Here is a 22387-nt window from a genome sequence, read left to right as displayed (position 1 = left end):
TTCAGGACAAATGTCAAGGAAGGAAGACAAAGCCGGTGATGGGTCAAGGAAAACAACTCCAGCCTTTAACTCCTATGGAGTTGTCTATGGCATGCTCTATGTATTTCGGGGATAAGGGGGATAGATCTTTGGCTTTCCTCTCTGCCCTTGATGAGGAACATAGGCGATGGGATTTGATTGAAGATTGTGAGATTTAGGGGCTTAGGGGATTAGGGGATTAGGGGCTTAGGGTTGGGTGGTTTTTGTGGTTTGTTCCTTGTCGGGTCGGTTGTGAGGCTGTTGCTTCTTGTATACTCCGTGTGTACTAGGGGCGCCTTACGCTGTTTTTAATAAAATTATAATTACTTATCAAAAAAAAATTGTAACTAGATCCTTAAACAAGGGCAATCCATGGATGACTCCACGTCTCTACCTGGTAGGAACTAGGAGATCACCCCTGAATACCAAAAATGATGATGGTGAAAAGCATTGAATAATGGTGATAGTATTGTTATAAATGTGAGGTTAAGTTTTAACTTTTGATTATGTAGGAAGTATTGGTTGAAGTTATGGTCTGACAACTTGAAGTTTGGGGGGATTTCTAGCTTTTAAAATTATTCTGGATATGTTTGTTTTCTTGTGCAAGTGGGATCTGTTTGTGATTCCTATGTTTTGTTGATGAGCATATGATGCTCTGTTAACCAGTCTTGTGCTTCCAAGTGAATTACAGTGTTATCTGGTTATAATGTAGTTTATTTCATTAAGCGTTATAGGATTCATGAATGGGGATATTTTATGACTGTTCTCTGGGACTATTTACATGTAGGTCAAAGGTGGCCATGCTACTCTGGATCAGCTTGCAGCCCAGTGGCTTTTGCAGTCGTGCAAGATTTTTCAGAATCCATTTTCAAGTGAAGCCTATGCTGCTGTGTTGAAGGAAGCTGAACAGTTTCTTTGGGCTGGTTCTGAAATGGATCCTGTGAGCTTTTAGCCTCCATCTTCTTTTCTTTCTTTTTTTTTTTTTTTTTTTTTTTTTTTTTTCATTCTTGTTGCTCTTAGAGTATTAGCAGCAACTTCCCTAAATCTCATTCCGTTCTCTACATGTAGGGAAAACTCAAAAAAAAAAAAAAAATCACTTGTATTAGATTCCTTTGTTGTTCCCTAAACTAAGGAAACACCAAGAGAGGCAAAAGTTGTACCCTACATCTAGAGAAACAAAAGTAGTTCCCTTAGCATTATTTTAATATAAAAATTTTTATCTTTCCTCTCTCATTCTTCTAGCATTTATTTGAAACAATATTTAAATAATTTATTTTTCTTCTCTCTTTCTCTTAGCATTTAATTAAAGAATATTTAAATGGTATAGGGAAGGGATAAGGGAAGTTATTGTGGAGTGCATTTAAATAGGGAAGCAAAAAGTATTTTAATTCTCTAATTTGAGGAAAAGTTTAAGGGAAGCTGTTGCTAGTGCATTAAAATTGGACTTTACAACAATAGTTTCTGAAGCAAAAAGTTACGCTTTGGACACAGGTGCGAGACATGGTAAAGAAATTGATTGAAGCTCATAAATGGGCAGAAGGCATAAGAGATTGTCTATCTAAAGTTGAAAACTGGTCGCGTCATTTTGGTGGGGATCTAGAGAAAATTCACTATGAATATGTCAATGAGTTACTGAGTATCAACCCTGTGCCCTGTAACGAGGCTAGGCATCTCAAATTGAAGGTTATTATGGATTAGTGTGTGAATATTGTTTCCACTGTGTGGTTATCTGCCAATTGAACTCATTGTTGTTTGTTTTATGACATTCAGGAGTATGTGACAGAGGCAAGCCTGTTGATTCGGGAAATTGATAATGCTCTATCAACATGCTCAAAAGTACCCCTTATTTTATTTATTTTTTTTTATAAAAATTTGACTATATTAATTTTTGAGATTATATTGAAAGTAATTGTCTTCTGGCAGCTTGCAGCATTAATTCAGTTATGATGTGTCCTTTTTCTCCATTTGTTTTGATTGATGTTTGTCGCTGCAGATTTCTGAGTTGGAATCCTTGTACTCCAGAGCTTGTGGCTTACCAATTTATGTAAAAGAGAGTGAGCAGTTATCACTGAAAATTTCTTCTGTAAAGGTATTTCCTGTTGAACATAGGCAGATTTAGTATGAAATTTATGTTTTTGGGTTGCTTGTCTTCCTTGTGGCAGTCTGGCCAATATTTTTTCTTTTACCATTTATTTCTAGTAATTTAGTAGATTTTTCATTGGATAGAAGTTGCAAAATAATGTTCATATGCTTGCCTGCATATCACATGATCTTGGGTGTAGTATGCGTATTATACTTTCCATACTTTAAGTAGTATTTCTCATATATATATATATATATATATATATATATATATATATATATATATATTTTTAATTTTTTATCATTTGTTACTTAGATGGGATTGATAGGCTCTGTTGCTTTAGAGCAGCTTTAATTCTGGTTTTGCCCTTTTATTGGATATATGGAAAACTGAGGGAAAAAAACTTGTAGGTGCTTCCACTGGTGAAAATTAATAACTTAAAGAGCAAGAGGATGAAATGAAAGCATAGGCAGAAAACAACTATTAGATTGAGTGGAGAGCTCCCAGTAAATTACTAGATTTAATATGGTGAAAGGTCTTGATTTTAATGCGATGCATTTTTAAACACCAGCATAACCTGGCAAGGCCTTGACAAGGTCGAGTACCTCAGAACTGTCGTGTTAACCTAATTCAGTCTGGGCCTTGACTCGCTTACTGGCTTCAACTTTTGAGAAACTTCTTTTGCAAGCCTGCTCAGCAGTGAAGGGCAGCGATGCTTTCAAACTGATACTATGAATGGCCTAAGAACTATACTTTTTTGATAAGTAATTCAATATCAATAGAAAGCGCAGAGGGAAGAACTATACTTGATCACTACGAACAAGGTCAATGTAAGGGTATTTTCTGTGAAAGAAGCAAGGAACTGGAAATATAACGAGGAAGATGATAGGAATTACTGAATAATACTGAAATGATATTGTAGAGCACTTCGAGAGGCTCAAACTCTCCATAAAGACGAATACAAGCTAATTTTCTTTTTTTGATAAGTAAATAAAGTTTTATTGAAAGCGTAAGGCGCCCCTAAGTACACTAGAAGTATACACAAGGAGACGCCTAAGAAGGCAAAGAAAAACGAACAAGAAAATCAGAATAACTAATTGACAAGGGTGACAAAAAGGTCACCGTCCAAAGATACAACATATGAAGGAACGGGACAACAATATCCTCCAAGGAATTCTCCATGTATTCGAAACACCTAAGATTTCTCTCCTTCCAAACACACCAAAGAATGCAAATTGACCATCTTCCATGCCGCAGTACTCCTTGGCCTTCCAGCCTTCCACCAACAGGCAAATAAGTTGATAACTCTTCTAGGCATAACCCAAGACATACCAAACGAAGAAAAAACATGATTCCACAAAGTGGAAGCCACATCACAATGAAGAAGAAGGTGGTCCACAGATTCCCCATCTCTCTTGCATAAGTAGCATCTATCCACAATGATGATCTTCCGCTTCCTGAGATTGTCCACTGTAAGAATCTTGCCTAGGGCTGCCGTCCACGCAAAAAAAGCCACCCTCGAAGGAGCTTGAGTCTGCCACGCTCTCTCTTCCAAGGAAAGCGTTGACCTTCAGAGCCAACCAAGAAGCTGAAGAAGGACTTGACCTTGAACACACCTTTCTTGGAAGGGATCCACCAGAGCCTATTTGCACGATCTCGACTCACCATGGTTGAATGCAGCACCTGAAAGGAGGCAAAGACATCCACTTCCCAATCATGCGCCTCTTTAACAAAGCACCCGTTCCACTGAATAGAGCCGCCCAAAACCTCCATATTATCTGCAACGGAAGCATCCTTAACCCGAGCAATACCAAAAAAGAACAGGAAAAGCTTCCTTCAACATCGTATCCCTGCACCACAGATCATGCTAAAATTTTGTCCTAATCCTATCCCCTACCTCAAATCTAGTGAAACCAGAGTAAATCCCCCATCCTTTCCTGATATTCTTTCACATCCCCACCCCAAAGGGACCTACAGGCTCGCGGGAGCACCACCCACCCCACAAATTGCCAAACTTGGAATCCACCGCCACTCTCCACCAAGCATCTCTCTCAATTTCATACTGCCACAACCATTTGCCTAACAAAGCAAGGTTGAACATCAACAAATTCTGAATACCTAGCCCCCCTTCTGAAACTGGGGAACACATCTTCGACCAACTTACCAAGTGAAATTTAAACTCTTCACCCATTCCATCCCAAAGAAAATCCCGCTGTAATTTCTCTAAGTGAGTAGCAACACTCCCCGGGATAGGGAACACAGACAAAAAATAAATAGGCACATTGGCAAGAGTACTCCTAATAAGTGTGACTCTACCACCCTTGGAGAGGTATAACCTTTGCCAACTAGCCAATTGATGCTCTTTCTTCTCAATAACCCCGTCCCAAATATGAGTGGACTTATAGGAAGCCCGCAAAGGAAAACCAAGATACTTTGCCGGCAAAGAAGCAATCCCACACCCTATAATGTCGGCTAGCCTTTCCACTTGATCAACATTCTCCACAGGAATTAAATTTGACTTTGCCAAATTAACCTTCAAACCCGAAGCAGCTTCAAACAGGAGGAAGAGACTGTAAATGACGCAATTGAGAAGATCAAAAAAAAAAATCAGAGTGTCATCTGCAAACAGAAGATGCGAAAAATCTGCATTACCAACTTTGAAACCTTCTAGCAAACCCCCACTAACCGCAGCAGAAATCATATAGCTCAAAGCTTCCATCACAAACACAAACAAAAGGGGAGACAAAGGGTCCCCTTGTCTTAAACCTTGGGAGCTACTGAAGAACCCATAAGGAGATCCATTGACTAGCACCGAAAACCGCACAGAAGAAGTGCAATGAGCAATCCGGGAACACCATTAATCCCCAAAACCACACGGTTTCAGCATATACAATAGAAAGTCCCAATTTACACGATCGTATGCTTTCTCCAAATCCATTTTACACGACACCTGGTTCCCCCGATCTAATTCTACTATCAAAGCATTTATTAGCAATAAGGATCGGATCAAGGATCTACCTACCTTTAATGAAGGCACTCTGAGATTTGGATATGACCTTTTCCAACACTAACTTCAATCTGTTTGCTAGAACTTTAGCAATGATCTTGTAAACCCCTCCCACAAGACTAATGGGTCGAATTTCTTTGAGGGAAATCGCACTAGGAGCCTTTGGAATAAGCGAAATGAACGAAACATTTAGGCTTTTATCGAACCAACCTCTCGCATGAAAGTCATGAAATACCGCCATAATGTCCGAGCTCAAGACATCCCAACATGCTTGGAAAAATGCCATAGAAAACCCATCAGGACTCGGAGCCTTGTCACCTATTAGAACACCTCTCGCACAAGACTCCATATTGAAATAGGTTGAGAAGGAGGTAGAAGAGAAAGTAGCTTAGTGAAATCCGGCAAGGCGAGGACGGGGGTGGTGGTCATGGCCTTCTTAAGAGCGTTGAACGCTTCCTCAGCTTCCGCAGTCCAGACAAAATTCCCCTTCTTAAGCAGGGTGGTGAGAGGCCTGCAAATCTTCCCATAGTCTTGAACAAATTTCCGGTAGTACCCTGTGAGGCCAAGGAACCCGCGCAATCCCGTGACTGTTTTTGGAATGGGCCAATCGAGCATGCTACTGATTTTGGCGGGGTCCGCTGCAACTCCTTCCTTGGAAATGATATGGCCGAGATACTCCACCTGCTCCACCCCGAATGCACACTTGGAACGTTTGATGAAAAGCTGGTGTTGTTGCAATTGCAGCAAAGTCGTCTCCAGATGTTGAAGGTGGGTCTCCAGGTTTGGACTGTAAACCAGGATATCATCTAGAAAAACCAAAATGAACTTGCGTAAGAATGGGCGAAATACCTCGTTCATCAAATGTTGAAAGGTCGATGGTGCATTGGTGAGGCCGAACGGCATGACCAAGAATTCGTAGTGACCGTCATGTGTCCGGAAGGCCGTTTTTTCAATGTCTGCTTCATGTACGCGAATCTGATGGTAGCCGGAACGGAGATCGAGTTTAGAGAAGTAGCATGCACCGTGTAATTCATCTAGAAGCTCGTCTATCACTGGGATAGGGAACTTATCCTTGACCGTGACCTGATTGAGCGCTCGGTAATCCACGCACATGCGCCAAGTGCCGTCCTTCTTGCGCACTAGCAGGACTGGGGAAGAATAGGGGCTGTGGCTAGGCCGAATTAGCCCAGTCTCGAGTAGCGCCTTGACTGTTCGTTCAATTTCATCCTTCTGCACGTGGGCATACCGATAGGGGCGCACGTTGGTGGGAGCACAATTCGGCAATACCGGTATTTGATGGTCATGTGAGCGTCGTGGGGGCAGCGTCACGGGCTCCGCAAAGAGGTGGCTGAACCGGTCCAGTAGTTGATGCAGTTGGGGTGCAGTCGGCTGGTCCGCCGCAGTGATGGTCTGGCACTCAGTGTCCGGGACCCATCTCGGTTGGATCAGTAGGCTGTTCACCGGGCTCTCTTTTTTCCAGACTTGCTCCATGGAACGGATTCCTACTTCGTGGACCAGCTTGAGTTGGTTGCCCATCACCCTGTACCTCTGTTTCTCCACTGTGAATTCCATACTCAAATCCGAGAAATCCCATAGGATGGGCCCTAGGGTGCGGAGCCACTGAGCGCCCAGCACCATGTCACACCCCCCGAGCGGCAGGATATAGAAGTCAGCCGAAAAGGATAGCTGTTGTAGCGTCACCCGAACACCTGGGCAACAACCGGTGCTTCTCAGCTTGCCCCCGTCGGCAATTCGGACCTCTAGTATTGCATTACCATCAACTCGGCAGAGAAGGTGTCGCACCACTCGAGGATGCAGGAAGTTGTGCGTGCTCCCTGAGTCAATCAATGCTGTGAGCGGTTGTCGCTTGATGTACAGCGTAACGCGCATGGTTCGTGGAGTCGTTTCCCCCGCCAGGGCTGCCACCGATATCTCCAATACTTCTGCTGGTTCAGCGTCCTCAAACACGTCTTCGGCATCCTCTGTCGTTGTGTCATCACCTTCGATGAGGAACAACACCTTCTGTTTGCACCTGTGTCCGGCTTCCCAACGCTCATCACAATTGTAGCACAGGTTCTTGCGTCGCCTTTCAGCCGCTTCCGCAGGGGTCAATCGTTTGACCGGTGGAGTCTTCGGAACAGCCGGGGCTACGGAATGGGTTGGTTTGATGGATTGTTTGGGCGGTGGCTTGCGGTTCTGCCTCTCCTCTTGTAACCGGGTGAGGCCGATGGTCGAGGTGAGGGACGTGGGTCTAAACATCTTAACGTTTAGTCGAATGTCTTCCTTCAACCCACCGATGAAACAGCTGATCAGGAACGGCTCGCTCAAGGCCGAGACCTGAGTGGCTAGCTTCTCAAACTCGGTCTGGTACTCTCGAATACTACCCATCTGTTGCAGTTTTGCCAGAGCTTCCGCAGAGTCATCATATTCTGTTGGCCCGAAACGGGTTAAGAGGGCCTTGGCGAATTCCGCCCATGTGGCCATGGGGTTGGCGGTTGTCGCCCACCGATACCACTGCAGGGCGTCCCCTTCCAAATGAAAAGAAGCAATACGAATCTGTTGGAGAGCCTGGGTTTGGTGGTACTCGAAGAATTGCTCCGCCCTGTAGAGCCATCCCGCCGGATCGCTACCATCAAAGCGAGGAAAATCGAGGCGTAGGGTCCGGGTGTGGATGGAATTGTCACCACGTTGCTGCTCATGGTTGGGCCCAGTACCGGAGTTGTATTCGGGCTCAGGGTTGTGTGGGGGAGGCGGTGGAGCCCCACCTTGGACACCCCCGGTGGTTCTTCCGTTGCTGGACTCGGCTTCCATTCGTTGCACACTGGTGGACAGCCGATCGCACTTCTGGTTGATGGCGGCCATGGCTTCCGTCATTTCTTTCATGTGTTGCTCCGTTCGCTCCATGAAGCGGGTGAGATGATCCGAATCCATCCTTTGCTGTTTTTGCTTGCGTGTATGAACCATACACCGGATCAGAGGAGCTCTGATACCAGAATGATAAGAACCCAAAATTAGGGCTCAAAAATGGACTTGTTATTGATAAATCATTGATACCCAGTTTGTAGGCTAGGGTTACATTTATAGGATAATTTGATGCGTAAACAAGGAAGGGAATAACACTACAAGGAATGAAATAAGATTTATTGGCTTGCCATATTGAAATAGGTTGAGAAGGAGGTAGAAGAGAAAGTAGCCGTTAGGGGAGAAAGCCGGATTTGGAAACCCAGTCTTGGCGCCAACTGTCTCTAGCCGCCTGCCTTATGTGGATCCTCAATCATTGGAAACCCTAATTATCCTAATTGATAGCTAGGATGTCGGAACCTTAATCGCTATTTCTCCTTCTTATCACTCCCGCAAACAACCCACTGTCTCTCGGTCCTCTACAGAAGCAGAGTATAAGGCTGTTGCAAACACCACAGCTGAACTCTTATGGATCCAGGCACTCCTTCAAGAACTTGGTGTTCGGACCTCCTCTCCCCCAACTCTTTGGTGTGATAATATTGGTGCTACCTACATGTCCGTTAATCCGGTATTCCATGCGCATACCAAGCATGTGGAAATTGATTTCCACTTTGTCCGAGATCGCGTTGCTGATAAGTCCTTGGTGGTTCGGTTTGTTCCTAGCTCAGATCAGCTTGCCGATGTTCTTACAAAACCCCTTGTTTCAGCCAAGTTTCAACAACTCTGTTTCAAGCTCAACGTGCGATCTCCTCCGTTGACCTTGCGGGAGGGTATTAGAACACCTCTCGCACAAGACTCAAAGTCCCAGCAGGAGTCATGTGTGGCTCAATCTGTGGAGGTGTCCAACTGGGACTCTACTAAGAAGTCCTCTACTTCTATCCAAAAGCCGAGACATGTTATAGAGTCCTAATGCAATAGTATCATAACTAGATAAAGATTTCAAGTGTTATAGTTTGAATGTATTTAGAGGTAGAAACCGGTTGCTAGACTAGAGTTAGTATTTAACTTAAACTTTGTAATCAAACTCTATATATGATCAATGAATGCTCGGTAAAGAGCACGGTTTCAACTTCCATAATTTCTATGTTCTATCATCACCATTCATAGTTGACACTACCTTCCTAACCTCTTCTTCCTCGAAAGCTCTCTCCAACCAGCTGGCTTTAGACTCCAAAATAGAATCAAAGGATAACCCATCCACCATAGGCCTCCACTGAAACGGCTAAGAAAATAGCTTTTGATAGAATTGGACCACGTGCTCACCTATTTCTGACTGGTTAGAAGAAAGAGTATCTCCAATCAATAAAGAGTCTATAGTGTTGTACCTTCTATTAGAGTTGGCTATGGAATGAAAGAATTTAGTACATTTATCCCATTCCTTTAGCCACGTCACCCTCGATTTCTGCCTCCAACTTACTTCCTCTAAAAGAGAAATCCTTTCTATCTCGCTGACAATCTCTGTCTTCTTTAGTATCTCCTCCTCAACTAGAGCCCTACTTCTTTCAATAGAATCAAACGTCTAAGTTCTTCAAACAACTTCCTCGTGTTCCTCTCTACACTACCAAACACCTCTTCATTCCATCTCTTCAAAACTTGTTTCAAAGCCTTGAGTTTACAAGCAAGGATATAACTAGGAGTACCTTGGAACGAATAAGAATCCCACCACTGTTTCACCCTTTCCACAAAACCATCCGCTTTAAGCCACATGTTCTCAAATTTGAAAGGCCTTGCCCCCCTAGAAACGTTGACGCAATCGAGAAGAATCGGGAAGTGGTTTGAATAGAGGCGTGGAAGCCTCTTTTGAGAAACCATAGGGAATCGAGCTTCCCAATCTGGGGAGACTAGAAAGCGATCAATCCTAGACCAAACAAGAGGATCAAGCCTGAGCGACCAAGAATAAGAGCCCCCAGCGAGAGGAAGATCCATGAGACCCTGATCAAAGATGAAATCAGAGAAATCTCTCATAGCAGACAAACTACCCTCTCCAGATCTTTCACATGGAACCGAGGCCCCACAAGAATCTAAATAGCACCAATCCACATGATTGCAGCCCCATAAGCTTCGCACAAAACTTCTTGACATACCCTGAACCTTGGTTTCTTGGAAGCAAATAATATCCACCTTCCAATCCTTGAGCAAGTTACTTATCCTTAGACGTTTGCTCCGCTTGTTCAGCCCCCTCACATTCCAGGAAAGAATCCTAGGCTTCATGACACAACTTGATGTCCCCTCACCTTCCCTCTCCCGCGACTAGAGCATGAACCTCTCGCATCGTAATTGATAGAACACTTCAAATTGTTAACCTCCCTTTTGCCCTTCGTTCCACAGCCTGACATGGCTTCCACCACTCCATTACGACGTTCCTCTTCAATATGAGTCAATAGAGCCAAAAATTGTAGCTTATGACCCTCATACGAAATCCCTACGATGGGATAAATGGCATTTGCTCACTGAATAACCCAGTCGGAGTAACCTGAAAAAACCCCAGATTTTGTAGAATAGGAATTGAGAGGTGACACCCTACCTTCATCTCCTTCCATTTCAGCCCAACCACAAACTGCCTTCCCACTTCCTGCCACTTCAATAGGCCAAGCTCCCTCTTGAAACACGACCATCTCTGCACACTCTCTTCCAAGTCTGTTAAATAGGCAATTTGGTTAGAATCATTCTAACCGAATTCAGCCTTTCCCTCTCTCCTAAAACGGCTACAGAAACTAAATGAAATGCAAATAAAAGATGCTTATAAAACACATCTGGATCTGTACGAAACGCAGGTCACTTAGGGATAAAAGTAAAATAACATAGGTTGAATAACTGTTCTAGAAACTTCCTGCTGCTGCCACGCTTCTCCTCCTTCCTTCGTAGCTTCCCTGCACTCTGATGGCTGATCCGTACAACAGACCCATAACAGTCGGCCACAAATGGCTGCCATTCAAGAGACCTCCAAGGACTTTTTATGTGAACAGGTTTGAACTTTCAAGAGACCAAAGTTTCTGTTTTCCAACGTGAACTGCTCCCACAAAACTCAGGCACCAATTAACATGACCATTTGGCTGACTCAAACAATTTGCGCCTTAGCATCCTTGTCCTCAGCTATATGGAAGAGCTTAGGGGTACAAATGTTTTAAGGGAGCTTCTCCACACCTTAGAATCTTTGGTGTTTCTCGTAGCCTTACATGTCTATAGTGTTTTTGGGAACTACATTAGGGTTATATTTCAAAATGTTTGGGGGTTGGTTTGTGAAATGTGGAAAGGGATTCTTATGTTAATAATTTTCACAGTTAAATGGATTTGTCTCTCTCCTTGACATCTGTGTGCTTCTTTCTTTCTTTCTTTTTTGTTTTTGTTTTTGTTTTTTGTTTTTTGTTTTTTGTTTTTTTGTTTTTGTTTTTTGTTTTTTTCATTTTTTGGCCTAAAGATTTCCACATAGGATTGAACAATGTAAATCTTGTGGTGTCTGTGTACTGATAGATGTTTCTTTGGGAATTGATCTTGAGTTTGGTTACACATGGAACCTACATGCGCTTTTGATGTTTTCAAAATAATTTTATTTTGATGCATTGGATTCTTCCTCAAGAAAATATAAACTTATAAACTTACTATGGTAAAAGGCTTTTTGTCTTTCACTTAGTATGCGTGCTATTAAAGCAAATTCAGTTTTGGCCAAAGCCATGATATTCTACATAAAGTAACTAGCTTTTGGATTGCATTGCTCATCTTTTGTATTTTTCGCCATTTGTTTTCTTTCTAATCTGGTTTTATTACTGAGAACCATTAGGTCTGGATAGAAAGCGTACAGAAATGCATCTCTGAGAAACGTCCTGCCACAGTCGAGGTTGATATTATTCACAAGTTAAAGTCAGAGGTGATTTGGATTTCTACATGTTTCCAATTGCTATTATCTTCTTTTTGTCAATTTCTGTGGTTGTTTCTTTAGGTATCCACAAACTATGATCTTAATCTCAATGTTGAACAGATTTTGGAGATTCAAGTTCAACTCCCAGAGAAGGAAATGCTTTTGGATTTATTAAGGCAAGCTGAACTGTGTCGTGCTCAGTGTGCTGAGATTTTGAAAGGTCCTATCAGTCTAAAGGTTGGCTTTGTGGGTTTTTGTTGTTGTTTTTTGTGGCTTTTAGTGTTCATTGGAGTTTAAGGCCTACCTTTTTAACCAATAACTTTTTCAGAATCTCGAAGTGCTTCTTCAAGAATTGAATAGTTGTACTGTTAACATACCGGAGTTGAAGCTTCTGAGGCAGTATCACGCTGCTGCACTTTTGTGGATCTCCCGGTTTAATGATGTTCTGGTGAACATTAATGAACGGGAGGATTATCACAATGTAGTTGATGAATTAAATAGCATTCTCACAGATGGAGAATCTTTAAGAATTCAAGGTTCGCTCGTTGACACATGCAACTTTTCTGTTTTACTGTTTTGGAGATCATTATAGGGTCATCATTCTTGTTATTGTTTTATATTGTTCTAATGGTGTGTTTGTTTTGAGCAGTTGATGAATTGCCTCTAGCCAAGGTTGAGTTGAAGAAGGCCTGTTGCAGGGAAAAGGCTATTAAGGTAATTCGATATGAACCCTCTTTGTCTTCAGAGTGTTCTTCTTTCCCCTCTCTTTTGTTCATGTACTTGATGGTTTTAAATTTCAAGATTATGTTTATTAAATGAATATAACGCTCTAATTTGTTTTGGTGCTTGTGTGTCAAGCATTTTTTGGAAATTCACTAGGGAAGTTTATTGATTTATGCTACGTTGATAACAGGCATGCCATACTAAAATGTCTCTGGACTTCATTCAGCAACTGATGATGGAGGCTGCAGTGTATGATTTTTTCCTCGATACCCCTCAAAAACTAAGAGTGCTAAAGGTTTTTGCTTTATATTTTTGATAAAGCTTCCTGTTTCAATTTTCATTTTTTTTACAGGCTTCAGATTGAGAGACAGAAATTATTTGTTGATATGACTGGAGTACTTGCTGCTGCTGTACATTGGGAAGAAAGAGCAAAAGATGTTCTTGCACATGAGGCTCCAATGTGCGACTTTGAGGATGTCATAAGGTTTTAAGTGCACTTTGCTTGTTTGTTTTTGAATTTTTTATTTTTATGCCTTATTTTGCCCGCTAGTAATAATAGTTGGCATTGAACTTCTTCAGGGCTTCAGAGGACATATTTGTGATTCTGCCTTCTCTTAATGATATCAAAGATATAGTATTAATAGCCAAGTCCTGGTTAAAGAAGTCAAAACCCTTTTTAATGTCTGCTTCGTCTTCAGCTCCTGACTCAAGTTCTTTACTCGAAGTGAAGACCTTGAAGGTTCTTGCTCTCTCCCGCATATTGGTACTTTGCTTAAAATTGAACTGTGTATGTGATGATGTCCTCTACATTTTGTAGGATTTAGTTTCTCAGTCGAAGATTCTGAAGATATCTTTGGAAGAAAGCAGGGTGCTAGAAACAGTTTTGAAGAACTGCGAGGAGTGGGAGCATGAAGCACGTTCTCTTCTGCAAGATGCTGGATGCATATTTGGTTTGAGTAATATAGGCGATTGTCTTATTTCCAAAATGGAATGTATAATTTCTACAATGGAATCTGTCACAAAAAGTGGTTTATCTCTTGGTTTCGACTTTCGTGAGATTCCAGAGCTTCAAGGTGACTGTTCTGCTCTGCAGTGGTGCAAGAAGGCCCTTTCTTTCTGCTCTGGTGCTCCTTCTTTGGAGGTGAATTTTTAAACTAATTAATATGGTCATATTATATGTTGATGCTTTTTGGTGTTACTTGAGCTTGTTTTATTCTTTCTCCGAAGCTTTGATGAGTACAAAGAAACATGTGCTTTTTGTTTGCAATTTATTTTTGTTGTTTCTAAGTGATTTGTGAAACAGTGCAAGTTGCAATAAAATTGATGTATGCCATTGTTTATTACTTCAAGAAGTAATAAAGAATGAAGTGTATATACAGAAACGTACTTGGGTTGCGTTCCTCTGCTTTAATAAGATTGTTTTAATTATCAAAAAAGAAAAAAGAAAAAAAAGAAGAAAAAAAAGTGTAGATACAAAAACATTTTCTGCATTATGAGGGAATTAGGTTTTGCTTCAGTATCCTCACCTTCCGAATTGTCTTAATCAAACCCTTGGGTTTTAGTGCAATCAAATTTTCTTGGAATAGAATAGTTGGGACTTGCACAACTTTATTGGTTTTGAGCTATTTCTTCCTTGTGTGAGATAATTCAATTATGTATAGGCTCAGTTGAGTTGGTCTTCTTAGACGTTTTACCAAGTGGTTTATTTTGATGAAGGGTTTTCTTCATATTTTATCTTGTAGGATGTTGAGAACCTGGTGAAGGATGCAGAGCAACTTCCCCATGAACGTGCGTCTGGTCCCTTATGCAGGTCGTTGATTGATGGGATTGGATGGCTTAAGCAAGCCTCAGAGGCAATCTCTGTGTCACACTTTAGTTTCAAAAGATGCAAGTTAAGTGATGCTGAAAAAGTTCTTGCAGAGTCTCAGGTATTTGTGTTTGCCCATTATATTACCTCTTCATATCTTCTCAAATCTACTACTTTATGAATTGAATACTTATGGGATGTTTGGGTATTTTTTTTTTCAAAAACAAATTCTATTGGTATTTATTGGTATTCACAATTTTTCAAAAACAAATAAGATTTTATTCAACTTTTTCTAATTGTGTCTCAGGAAGTCAAACCATCCAAACATCTTTTTCAACTTTATTTTACCTCGGAATTCGCGCAGTAAATTATAGTTGAATTTAGATTTCAAAAAATCGAACACTCAAAACGTCCCATTAGTGTTCTATTTGTCCTATCTTTTAAAGTTGATTTGTTATATAGAATTGACTTTTAGCTTTCTCTACTTGCAGAGTTTTGATGTCTCCTTTCCGGTGATGGTTGGTCAACTTGAAAATGCTATCCATAAACATAAGTGAGCAAATTGATTGTCTCATTCTATTGTCTTCTTTGTGTTATTTCTAGCCTTCTGACTTGTAATTCATCACTTGGGTCTGTAGCAGAACCGCACACACGTGTAGGTATGCTATGTGTGTGTGTCTATATATATATATATAGCTTTAATTTCAAGCTGCATTTCTGATATCTTACTCTATGCTCTGATAGTGTTTTCAGGCTGTGAAAGTTTTAGATGTTAGTGAAACCACTGATGCAGCTTGATATCTACTTCAAACTTGCAACCTATGCTTATTAAAAAATGGTGCCTATAGGAGTCAATATCTATCCTCTCATTTTGATCTGTTTAAGTATGTCTGAAGATTATTTCGTCTGTGCCTGTTGATTCTCACTGATTATGGTTTCTTTATCATTGTAGTACTTTGTTATTTCTCTTTGTAGTTTGATCAGGTTCTCTTCACCTATAACCTACTGCAGTCAAACTCAAATGTGTTTTCTCGTCATATTTGATGAAAATTTCAATGTAGTAGACCTTTTGTGGAGTGCTATCTTTTGTCATCTTGGGTTAGCTTGGTTATGCCTAATAGTGCAGTAAACCTTTTCACTTGTTGGGAAGGGTTGGAAGGTAGTCCTCAGTGTGCAGCTGCGTGAAAGATGGTCCCATCCTGCCTGCCTTGTGTGGTGTCTCTGGAGAGAAAGAAATAATATAAAAATTTTGAAGACCGTGAGAGAACGGTGGTAAAATTCAAGTATTTTACCACTGAACAGCTGCCTTAGATCTTAATTTGCTTAGTTTTCATATTTTCTTGATTTGTTTTCAATTGTTAGGTAGGTGTTTCTCTTGTAGACTCCCTATGGTACTTGGGTTGCGTCTTTTGCACTTTTAATGATATTTCGATTACTTATAAAAAAAATGAACACCAGATAATCTTTATTATATTCTCAATGTTCAAAACTAAATTGGATGACATATATTTTCCCAAATTATTCTCTAAAGATTGATGGACAAGTTTGAATCACGCAAATGCTTATTCACTAACACATTTCTTTCCCAGTTCCTGAAATTGATCGAGCTTTGGGAATGTATGTGATATGTTTCTCTCAATTATTTGTTATTTTAATAGTTCTTGATGCTCATCACATTTTAACTGTAAACGTAGGCTGTGGCGAGAACAAGTGCATCAGTTTTTCAATCGAAAATATGAGGATCGATCTTGGTCTCTGATGTTAGAGCTCAAGGTATGCATGTGTTAGTCAAAGTTTAATTACTTGTTTTGCCTTGAATAAATCTACTCTTATTCTTTTTTCATTAATCCGTATAAAAGTTGCTTGTTGTAATTCTGCATGTTCATAAGTATTTTGGTGGGTCTGCATGCTAATTTGTTAAAATATCAACGAGTTCTTTATTTGAAGTTTTGAACTAAGGTGGTGTTTTTCTACTATCTTTAATACTTAAAAAAAAAAAAATGTTTTTAGTGACCACACTTCAAATTTGCACCTTAAGTTCTAACAATATATTTTGAACAATGTATGGGATGAGGATTCAAAAAAATAGAGAGATTGGTTTAGCTTCTCCATTGGTAATGTCAATTTGTATTTTGAAAAATAGTCATTATGTTGGCTAATATATCTATTGCAGAAGGTCGCACTAGTTACACATACTATGTTAATATTTATCTTTGAAATTTTTTATGCTTTTGGCGTATTTAAGGGTTGAATAGGATGACTTCTTTCGTTATAAGTCAAATTGGCACAAGAAAGTCTTTGCCATGTATCATTATGCTGCATGACATTCCCGCTTACATTTAATGGAGGTATTGGATTTAATAACTTTAAACTCTTGTTGGGACATAGAGTTCTATTTTCTCCATGGCCAGTACTATATCATAAAATCTCTGGATTTTTAGTTTTATGCTAGTGAATAATTTTTTTGGACAAGTAAATTTAGTCTTATTGAAAGCGTAAGACGTCTCAAGGTACACTGGAAGTATACAAAAGAAAACACCTAACTAGGAATAGAAAAACAAACAAGGAAATCAATAAAACTAATTGACATTGGGGACAAAAGAGCCACCTTCCACAAATAAAGAGTATGAAAGAATGAAGTTAATATATCCTCCATGAAACTCCCAAAATCGTCGAAACACCTTAGATTTTGTTCCTTCCAAACACACCAAAAAATGCAGATTGGCACCATCTTCCAAATCGCAACACTCTTCAGCCTTCCAAACTTCCACCAACAGGCAAACAAGTTGATAACTCATCTAGGCATAACCCAAGACATACCAAAACAAGTAAAAATGCCATTCCATAGAGCGGAAGCCACATCACAGTGAAGAAGAAGGTGGCCAACTGATTCCCCATCTTTCTTGCACAAAAAACATCTGTTCACAATGATGATATGCTTCTTCCTGAGATTATCCACAGTAAGGATCTTGCCTAGGGCTGCCGACCACGAAGAAAAAGCCGCCATCGAAGGAGTTTGAGTTAGCTACACACTCTTCCAAGGGAATCGTCTACCTTTAGAGCAGGCTAAGGAGTTGAAGAAGGACTTGACCTTGAACAATCCTTTATTGGAAGAGACCCGCCATAGCCTATCTGCACGATCTTTACTCACCATGGTTGAGTGCAACACCTGGAAGAAGGAAGCAAAGATATCCACTTCCCAATCATGCGCCTCTCTAACAAAGCTCACGTTCCACTAAGTAGAACCACCTAAAATCTCCATATTATCCGTAACGGAGGCATCCTTCACACGAGCAATACCAAAGAGATCAGGAAAAGCTTCATTCAGAACCGTGTCCCCACATTACAGATCATGCCAAAATTTTGTCCTCACCCCATCCCCCACCTCAAATCTTGCAAAACCAGAGAAAGTCTCCCACCCTTTCTTGATGTTCTTCCACAACCCCACTCCAAAGGCACCTACAGGCTCAAGGGAGCACCACCCACCCTACAAACTGCCAAACTTGGAGTCCACGGCAACTCTCCACCAAACATCTCTCTCAATTCCAAACCGCCACAACCATTTACCTAACAAAGCGCGGTTGAACATCGAGTTCCCAATACCTAGCCCCCTTATGAAATTGGGGTACAAACCTTCGACCAACTCACCAAGTGATATTTAAGCTCTTCACCAATCCCACCCCATAGAAATCCCGTTTTAACTTCTCAATGCGAGCAGCAACACTCCCCGGGATAGGGAACAAAGACAAATAATACTTAGGTAAATTGGCGAGGGTACTCTTAATAAGGGTAACTCTACCATCCTTGGAGAGGTGTAACCTTTTCCAACTAGCCAGTCAATCATCTCCCATGTTATTGTTCTATATGTATATTGCTTTTGATTTTATTGCTCTATATTTTCATGAGACAAACAATGTGGCTAAAAAGCTTCAGTTTGTTTGATCTTATGCACACGCAAAATTTTCCTTCTACTTGAAGCATGTTGGCTAATATCACTTGTACATATCATTTGTAGGCTAATATTGTGTGAGCATCTGCAGGAACTAGGAAGTGCTGATGCTTTCAGTTGCTCAGAACTTGATATGCTTTTATCTAAAGTTGAAAAGGTTGAGAAGTGGATGAAGCGCTGCATCGATGTTTTAGGGACTTCAATTGGTGATAAGAACTCTTTGCTTGATGCTTTACGAAAGGTTTCAATCTGTCTATCTTATCCATTTTCTTCTACAATTTTGATGCTTTATTCAAAATATCGGTTTGATATATTTAAAATGTATTTCATTGCACAGATAAAACAGACTCTAGATAGATCTTTGTACATGTATGACAAGTCACGTGTTTGTGAAGTGGGAAATTTATGTGTCTGCTGCTCCAGTGATACTGAGAACCTGGGGTTTCTTACTTGTTCAACGTGCATGGACTGGTAAGGTATTTGCTACCATGTTAGCATTTGATCTATTTAATCTGTCTATCAAGGTCAAGACGACTAGGATTAATAATGTCTTCCACATTGTAGGTTGTTATTTAAATGTCAAATTTTTCCAGTTAACATTTAAGCTCTTTTTTTTTTGAAGAATTTTGAGCTACATGACTCTGATTCCTGTTCTGTAGATTCCTTTCTTCCCCCTCTTTCCTGTGGCTACTGAATAATCTGATAATGATCACCCCTAAAACTTTAGTTGTTGTTCCATGCGTCACAACTTCTTTTGTCTCTGTTTCAGTTTATATGTTCTGGTTATCACATGTTTTAGATATCTTTCATATGAACAGCTATCATTTGCGGTGCCTAGGACCAATGGCAACAAATTCAAATCATGGAGAAGTTTATATATGTCCTTATTGCCAATTTTTGGAGGGCGGATCAATTTGTCAAAATAAAGGCGGTCCTCTGGTATGCATTTATATTTTTGAAGCTTTGTTCATAAGAAACTTTTGTAGTCCGTCTCACTTCTTCTCTGCCTGGTACAGAGATTTGGAGGGAAGCGTCCTGAATTACAAGTGCTTGTTGAACTTCTATCTGATGCTGAAGATTTCTTTTTATGGTAATACACTGCACTATTGAGACTCTTCTGATGAGAACTTCTTATTTTTTAATTCATCAATTGTCTAGTGGCTTTTCTAAATCATATTTTAGCTCATGTATTTTATGGATTGTGTATGTAGTTTATGAACTTTTTGTAATTTAATGAGTTATGAAATAATACTTGATGCATTCCATTCTTTTTCGTTTTATTTTTTATTTTTATTAAAAATTGGCAAAACTAAGGCATCTTTTGAAGAATTTTTAAAATTTTGTTATGATGCTGAACATGCATGATATAAATTTATTCTACTCCAGCACTATGTAATTTGAACTTTATTTCCTATATTAGTTTTCCTGCCCCAAGTCATATGGAGATTAACTGAGCTGGAGCATATGATTCTAAAACTAAGGTGGCAGTAGTAGGAAATATAGCAATTCGAATAGAAGGAATGATTCCATTGAATCTTTTGTTCGTTAATGGTACAATGTCTTCAGATCATACCATGATCAGAGAGTAATACATTGTGCAGTTCTATGATAGCTTGTTTACCGAAAGGTTCAGTAATAGACTTTGTATTTCAATGATTTGTATTAATATGTAGTAACGTATATATAGAGAGAGTAAATACATGATCTTTGGATCAGTTAGGTAAACCTATCTAACATTTGAATTACAAACATAATCTTATCTAGAGTTTGAACAGAATAGAGTTTGAACAAAATTCAAACTCTCTAATTTAAACATACAGAATCCTATCCTATCTAGTAGCTATCCTATCTAGTAGTTAGGCGTGATTAGAGTTCTGCACAAGAGAGGAATCTTCACACGAATTTGGACGAGATGCTTCAGATTTATCTAGACATGCTGTGGTGGAGATGATACGGTTTACATTCAGTTGGCGGCCTAGGTTGGATGATCTTTCTTTTGATTCCGTTGGTGAGGATGAGGCCATTTGATTAGAGAGAGCTTTCGAGGATGATGGGGTCTTCGAGGCGGTGAAAGCCCTAAACATTGACAAGGCCTTGGGCCTTGACAATTTTTCTATGGCATTCTTCCAAGCATGTTGGGATGTTCTTAAAGAAGATATCATGAATGTTTTGATTTTTCACGCCAAAGGAATGTTTGAAAAAAGCCTTAATGCTACATTCATTGCTCTTATTCCAAAGAAATCTGGTGCTATTGATATTAAGGACTTTCGACCTTTTAGCTTAGTGGGTGGAATTTACAAAATTGTTGCCAAAGTTTTAGCTAACAGGTTGAAAATAGTAGTGGAGAAGATAATCTCCAAGCCTCAGAATGCTATCATGGAGGCGCAAAAGTTTCTCCTGCTAGGCCGTTGCTTTGTCATCTAGAAGATGCCGTCTACATGTCGTTGGCCTCTGCTCTACTTTTGTCAGTTTCCAAGGGATTTGCAGGACTGGCAGTCCAAGTACTGTTGTCGACAGGGTCTAGGTCGGATTCTTCTGTTTTGGAGTCTCCTGTGCACGCCTATCCCGTGCAAGTCTCTGCGATTTCAGGTATGATGTTGCTGGCGACTTCCTCTGGTCCTGTTTTGGTGCTTTCTGGGCCGGATTCTCCTATTCCAACGTCTTCTCATTCGGCTTTAGCCTCCTCAACACTGCTATCCCTCTCCGCTGCCACCGAAAATAGTCTCCTTTGGGTGCTCGTCTGGAGCTGCTTAGAATGTGGTTGTGGCTGATAAAGTAGTCTCGGATACTGTGGGGTTTTTTTTTCTTCCCAGTGCCAGATTTCCCTGAAGTTGGGTCAGATTCCCTCGGTGCCTCTTCTTCGGGGGCGGTTGTGACGGGCGAAAGGCTCCACTTCTCTCTCCCGGTAATGTTAGAATGTGGTTAGAGTCCAAATCAATGCTAAGGTATCGCCAAAGATCGAAGGTAGGCAGAGGTGCCCAGTGGGATGTTTCTTTGTTTGACGAGGCTGTGATGGCGATCAATGCTCCGACAACGCCGTTTTTGAGTGCTTCTTCTTAGGCCTTGGTCGGGACCATGGTCCAGTCCTTGGAGCCAGGTGGGGGAGTGTTCGGAAAGTCTCCTCTGTCTAGCCTTCTTCGGAGAGGCTTTCTTATCCCAAGCACTCATGGGGTAGCTCCTCATCTCTTGCCTAAAGATGGGGGTTCCTTCCCTTTTGGGTGGTTGCGTTACTCCAACTACTGAAAATGGTGTGGATGTCAGGTTGAATGGATTGACCCAATCTCGATAGTGACTTGTAGGTTTTGGTTCGTTTGGGGAGATTGTTGTGCGGGATCAGGGTGACGAGGTGAGGGGGTTGGGGAGGATGGAGACTCTGCTCACCCTTTGGGTGTTTATCCTCTTGAAATGTCATTGGATTGGGTGTTGGATGGTGATGAGGGCGAGGATCCATCCTTGGCGATTTTGGATGCCATTGAAGATTTTATTTGGGAAGTAAAGGTTGCACGTCTAAAGATCAAAGGTTGGAGGGAGCTGAGGAATCTGAAAAACTCCATTAACTACGGCGATGCAAACGCATCATCTCGGCGAGGGAAAGGCAAGACTCACGTGCTGTAGCGTTGAGTGATCCATGTGGGTTTAGGGTTTGAGGGTTTTAGGTCCTTGCGGGTTTGTTTGGGTTTCTTTTTGTGGGTTAGTTTGGTTGTTCCTGTGTATACTCCCAGTGTACTTAAGGACGCCTACGCTTTCTTTAATAAAACTTTTAGTACTTATAAAAAAAAAAAAGAATGCTATCATGACGGGTAGATTGTAGATTTTGTACTCAATAGCCAAAGAATGCTTGGATAGCAGGATCAAATCTGGTGAGCCAGGTGTGCTTTTCAATATTGAAAATGCTTATGATCATGTTAATTGGGGGGTTTTGTTGTATATGCTGAGGAGATGAGGTTTTGGAGAGAAATGGTGTAAGTGGATAGCGCATTGTA

The 22387-nt window shown here is 40.6% G+C and overlaps 1 protein-coding gene across 4 annotated transcripts in view; it reads left to right on the top strand.

Annotated features, from left to right (window-relative positions):
• The window catches only part of LOC133854666 (lysine-specific demethylase JMJ17), a 38822-nt gene that overhangs the window by 8553 nt on the left and 7882 nt on the right, over positions 1 to 22387 (top strand). For 2 of the 4 annotated variants that reach the window (XR_009896832.1, XM_062290914.1), the window contains exons 10-28: positions 806 to 958; positions 1510 to 1701; positions 1789 to 1854; positions 2012 to 2107; positions 11848 to 11934; positions 12046 to 12162; positions 12254 to 12461; positions 12575 to 12639; positions 12839 to 12897; positions 13001 to 13132; positions 13228 to 13387; positions 13466 to 13789; positions 14391 to 14576; positions 14947 to 15008; positions 16150 to 16228; positions 18496 to 18645; positions 18742 to 18875; positions 19223 to 19343; positions 19421 to 19494. Coding sequence is in view for 1 of the 4 variants with exons in the window: in XM_062290914.1 (XP_062146898.1) it covers positions 806 to 958; positions 1510 to 1701; positions 1789 to 1854; positions 2012 to 2107; positions 11848 to 11934; positions 12046 to 12162; positions 12254 to 12461; positions 12575 to 12639; positions 12839 to 12897; positions 13001 to 13132; positions 13228 to 13387; positions 13466 to 13789; positions 14391 to 14576; positions 14947 to 15008; positions 16150 to 16228; positions 18496 to 18645; positions 18742 to 18875; positions 19223 to 19343; positions 19421 to 19494 (2465 nt within the window). In the remaining 3 variants the exon portion in view is untranslated. The remainder of the gene's footprint in view (positions 1 to 805; positions 959 to 1509; positions 1702 to 1788; positions 1855 to 2011; positions 2108 to 11847; positions 11935 to 12045; positions 12163 to 12253; positions 12462 to 12574; positions 12640 to 12838; positions 12898 to 13000; positions 13133 to 13227; positions 13388 to 13465; positions 13790 to 14390; positions 14577 to 14946; positions 15009 to 16149; positions 16229 to 18495; positions 18646 to 18741; positions 18876 to 19222; positions 19344 to 19420; positions 19495 to 22387) is intronic. The other 2 variants (XR_009896833.1, XR_009896834.1) reach the window with 1 other exon arrangement.

The sequence above is a fragment of the Alnus glutinosa genome, chromosome 13, assembly GCF_958979055.1.
Source record: "Alnus glutinosa chromosome 13, dhAlnGlut1.1, whole genome shotgun sequence".
NCBI lineage: Eukaryota > Viridiplantae > Streptophyta > Magnoliopsida > Fagales > Betulaceae > Alnus > Alnus glutinosa.
Note: the sequence above shows the minus strand (reverse complement) of the source record. Positions and strands in the feature narration are given on the sequence as shown.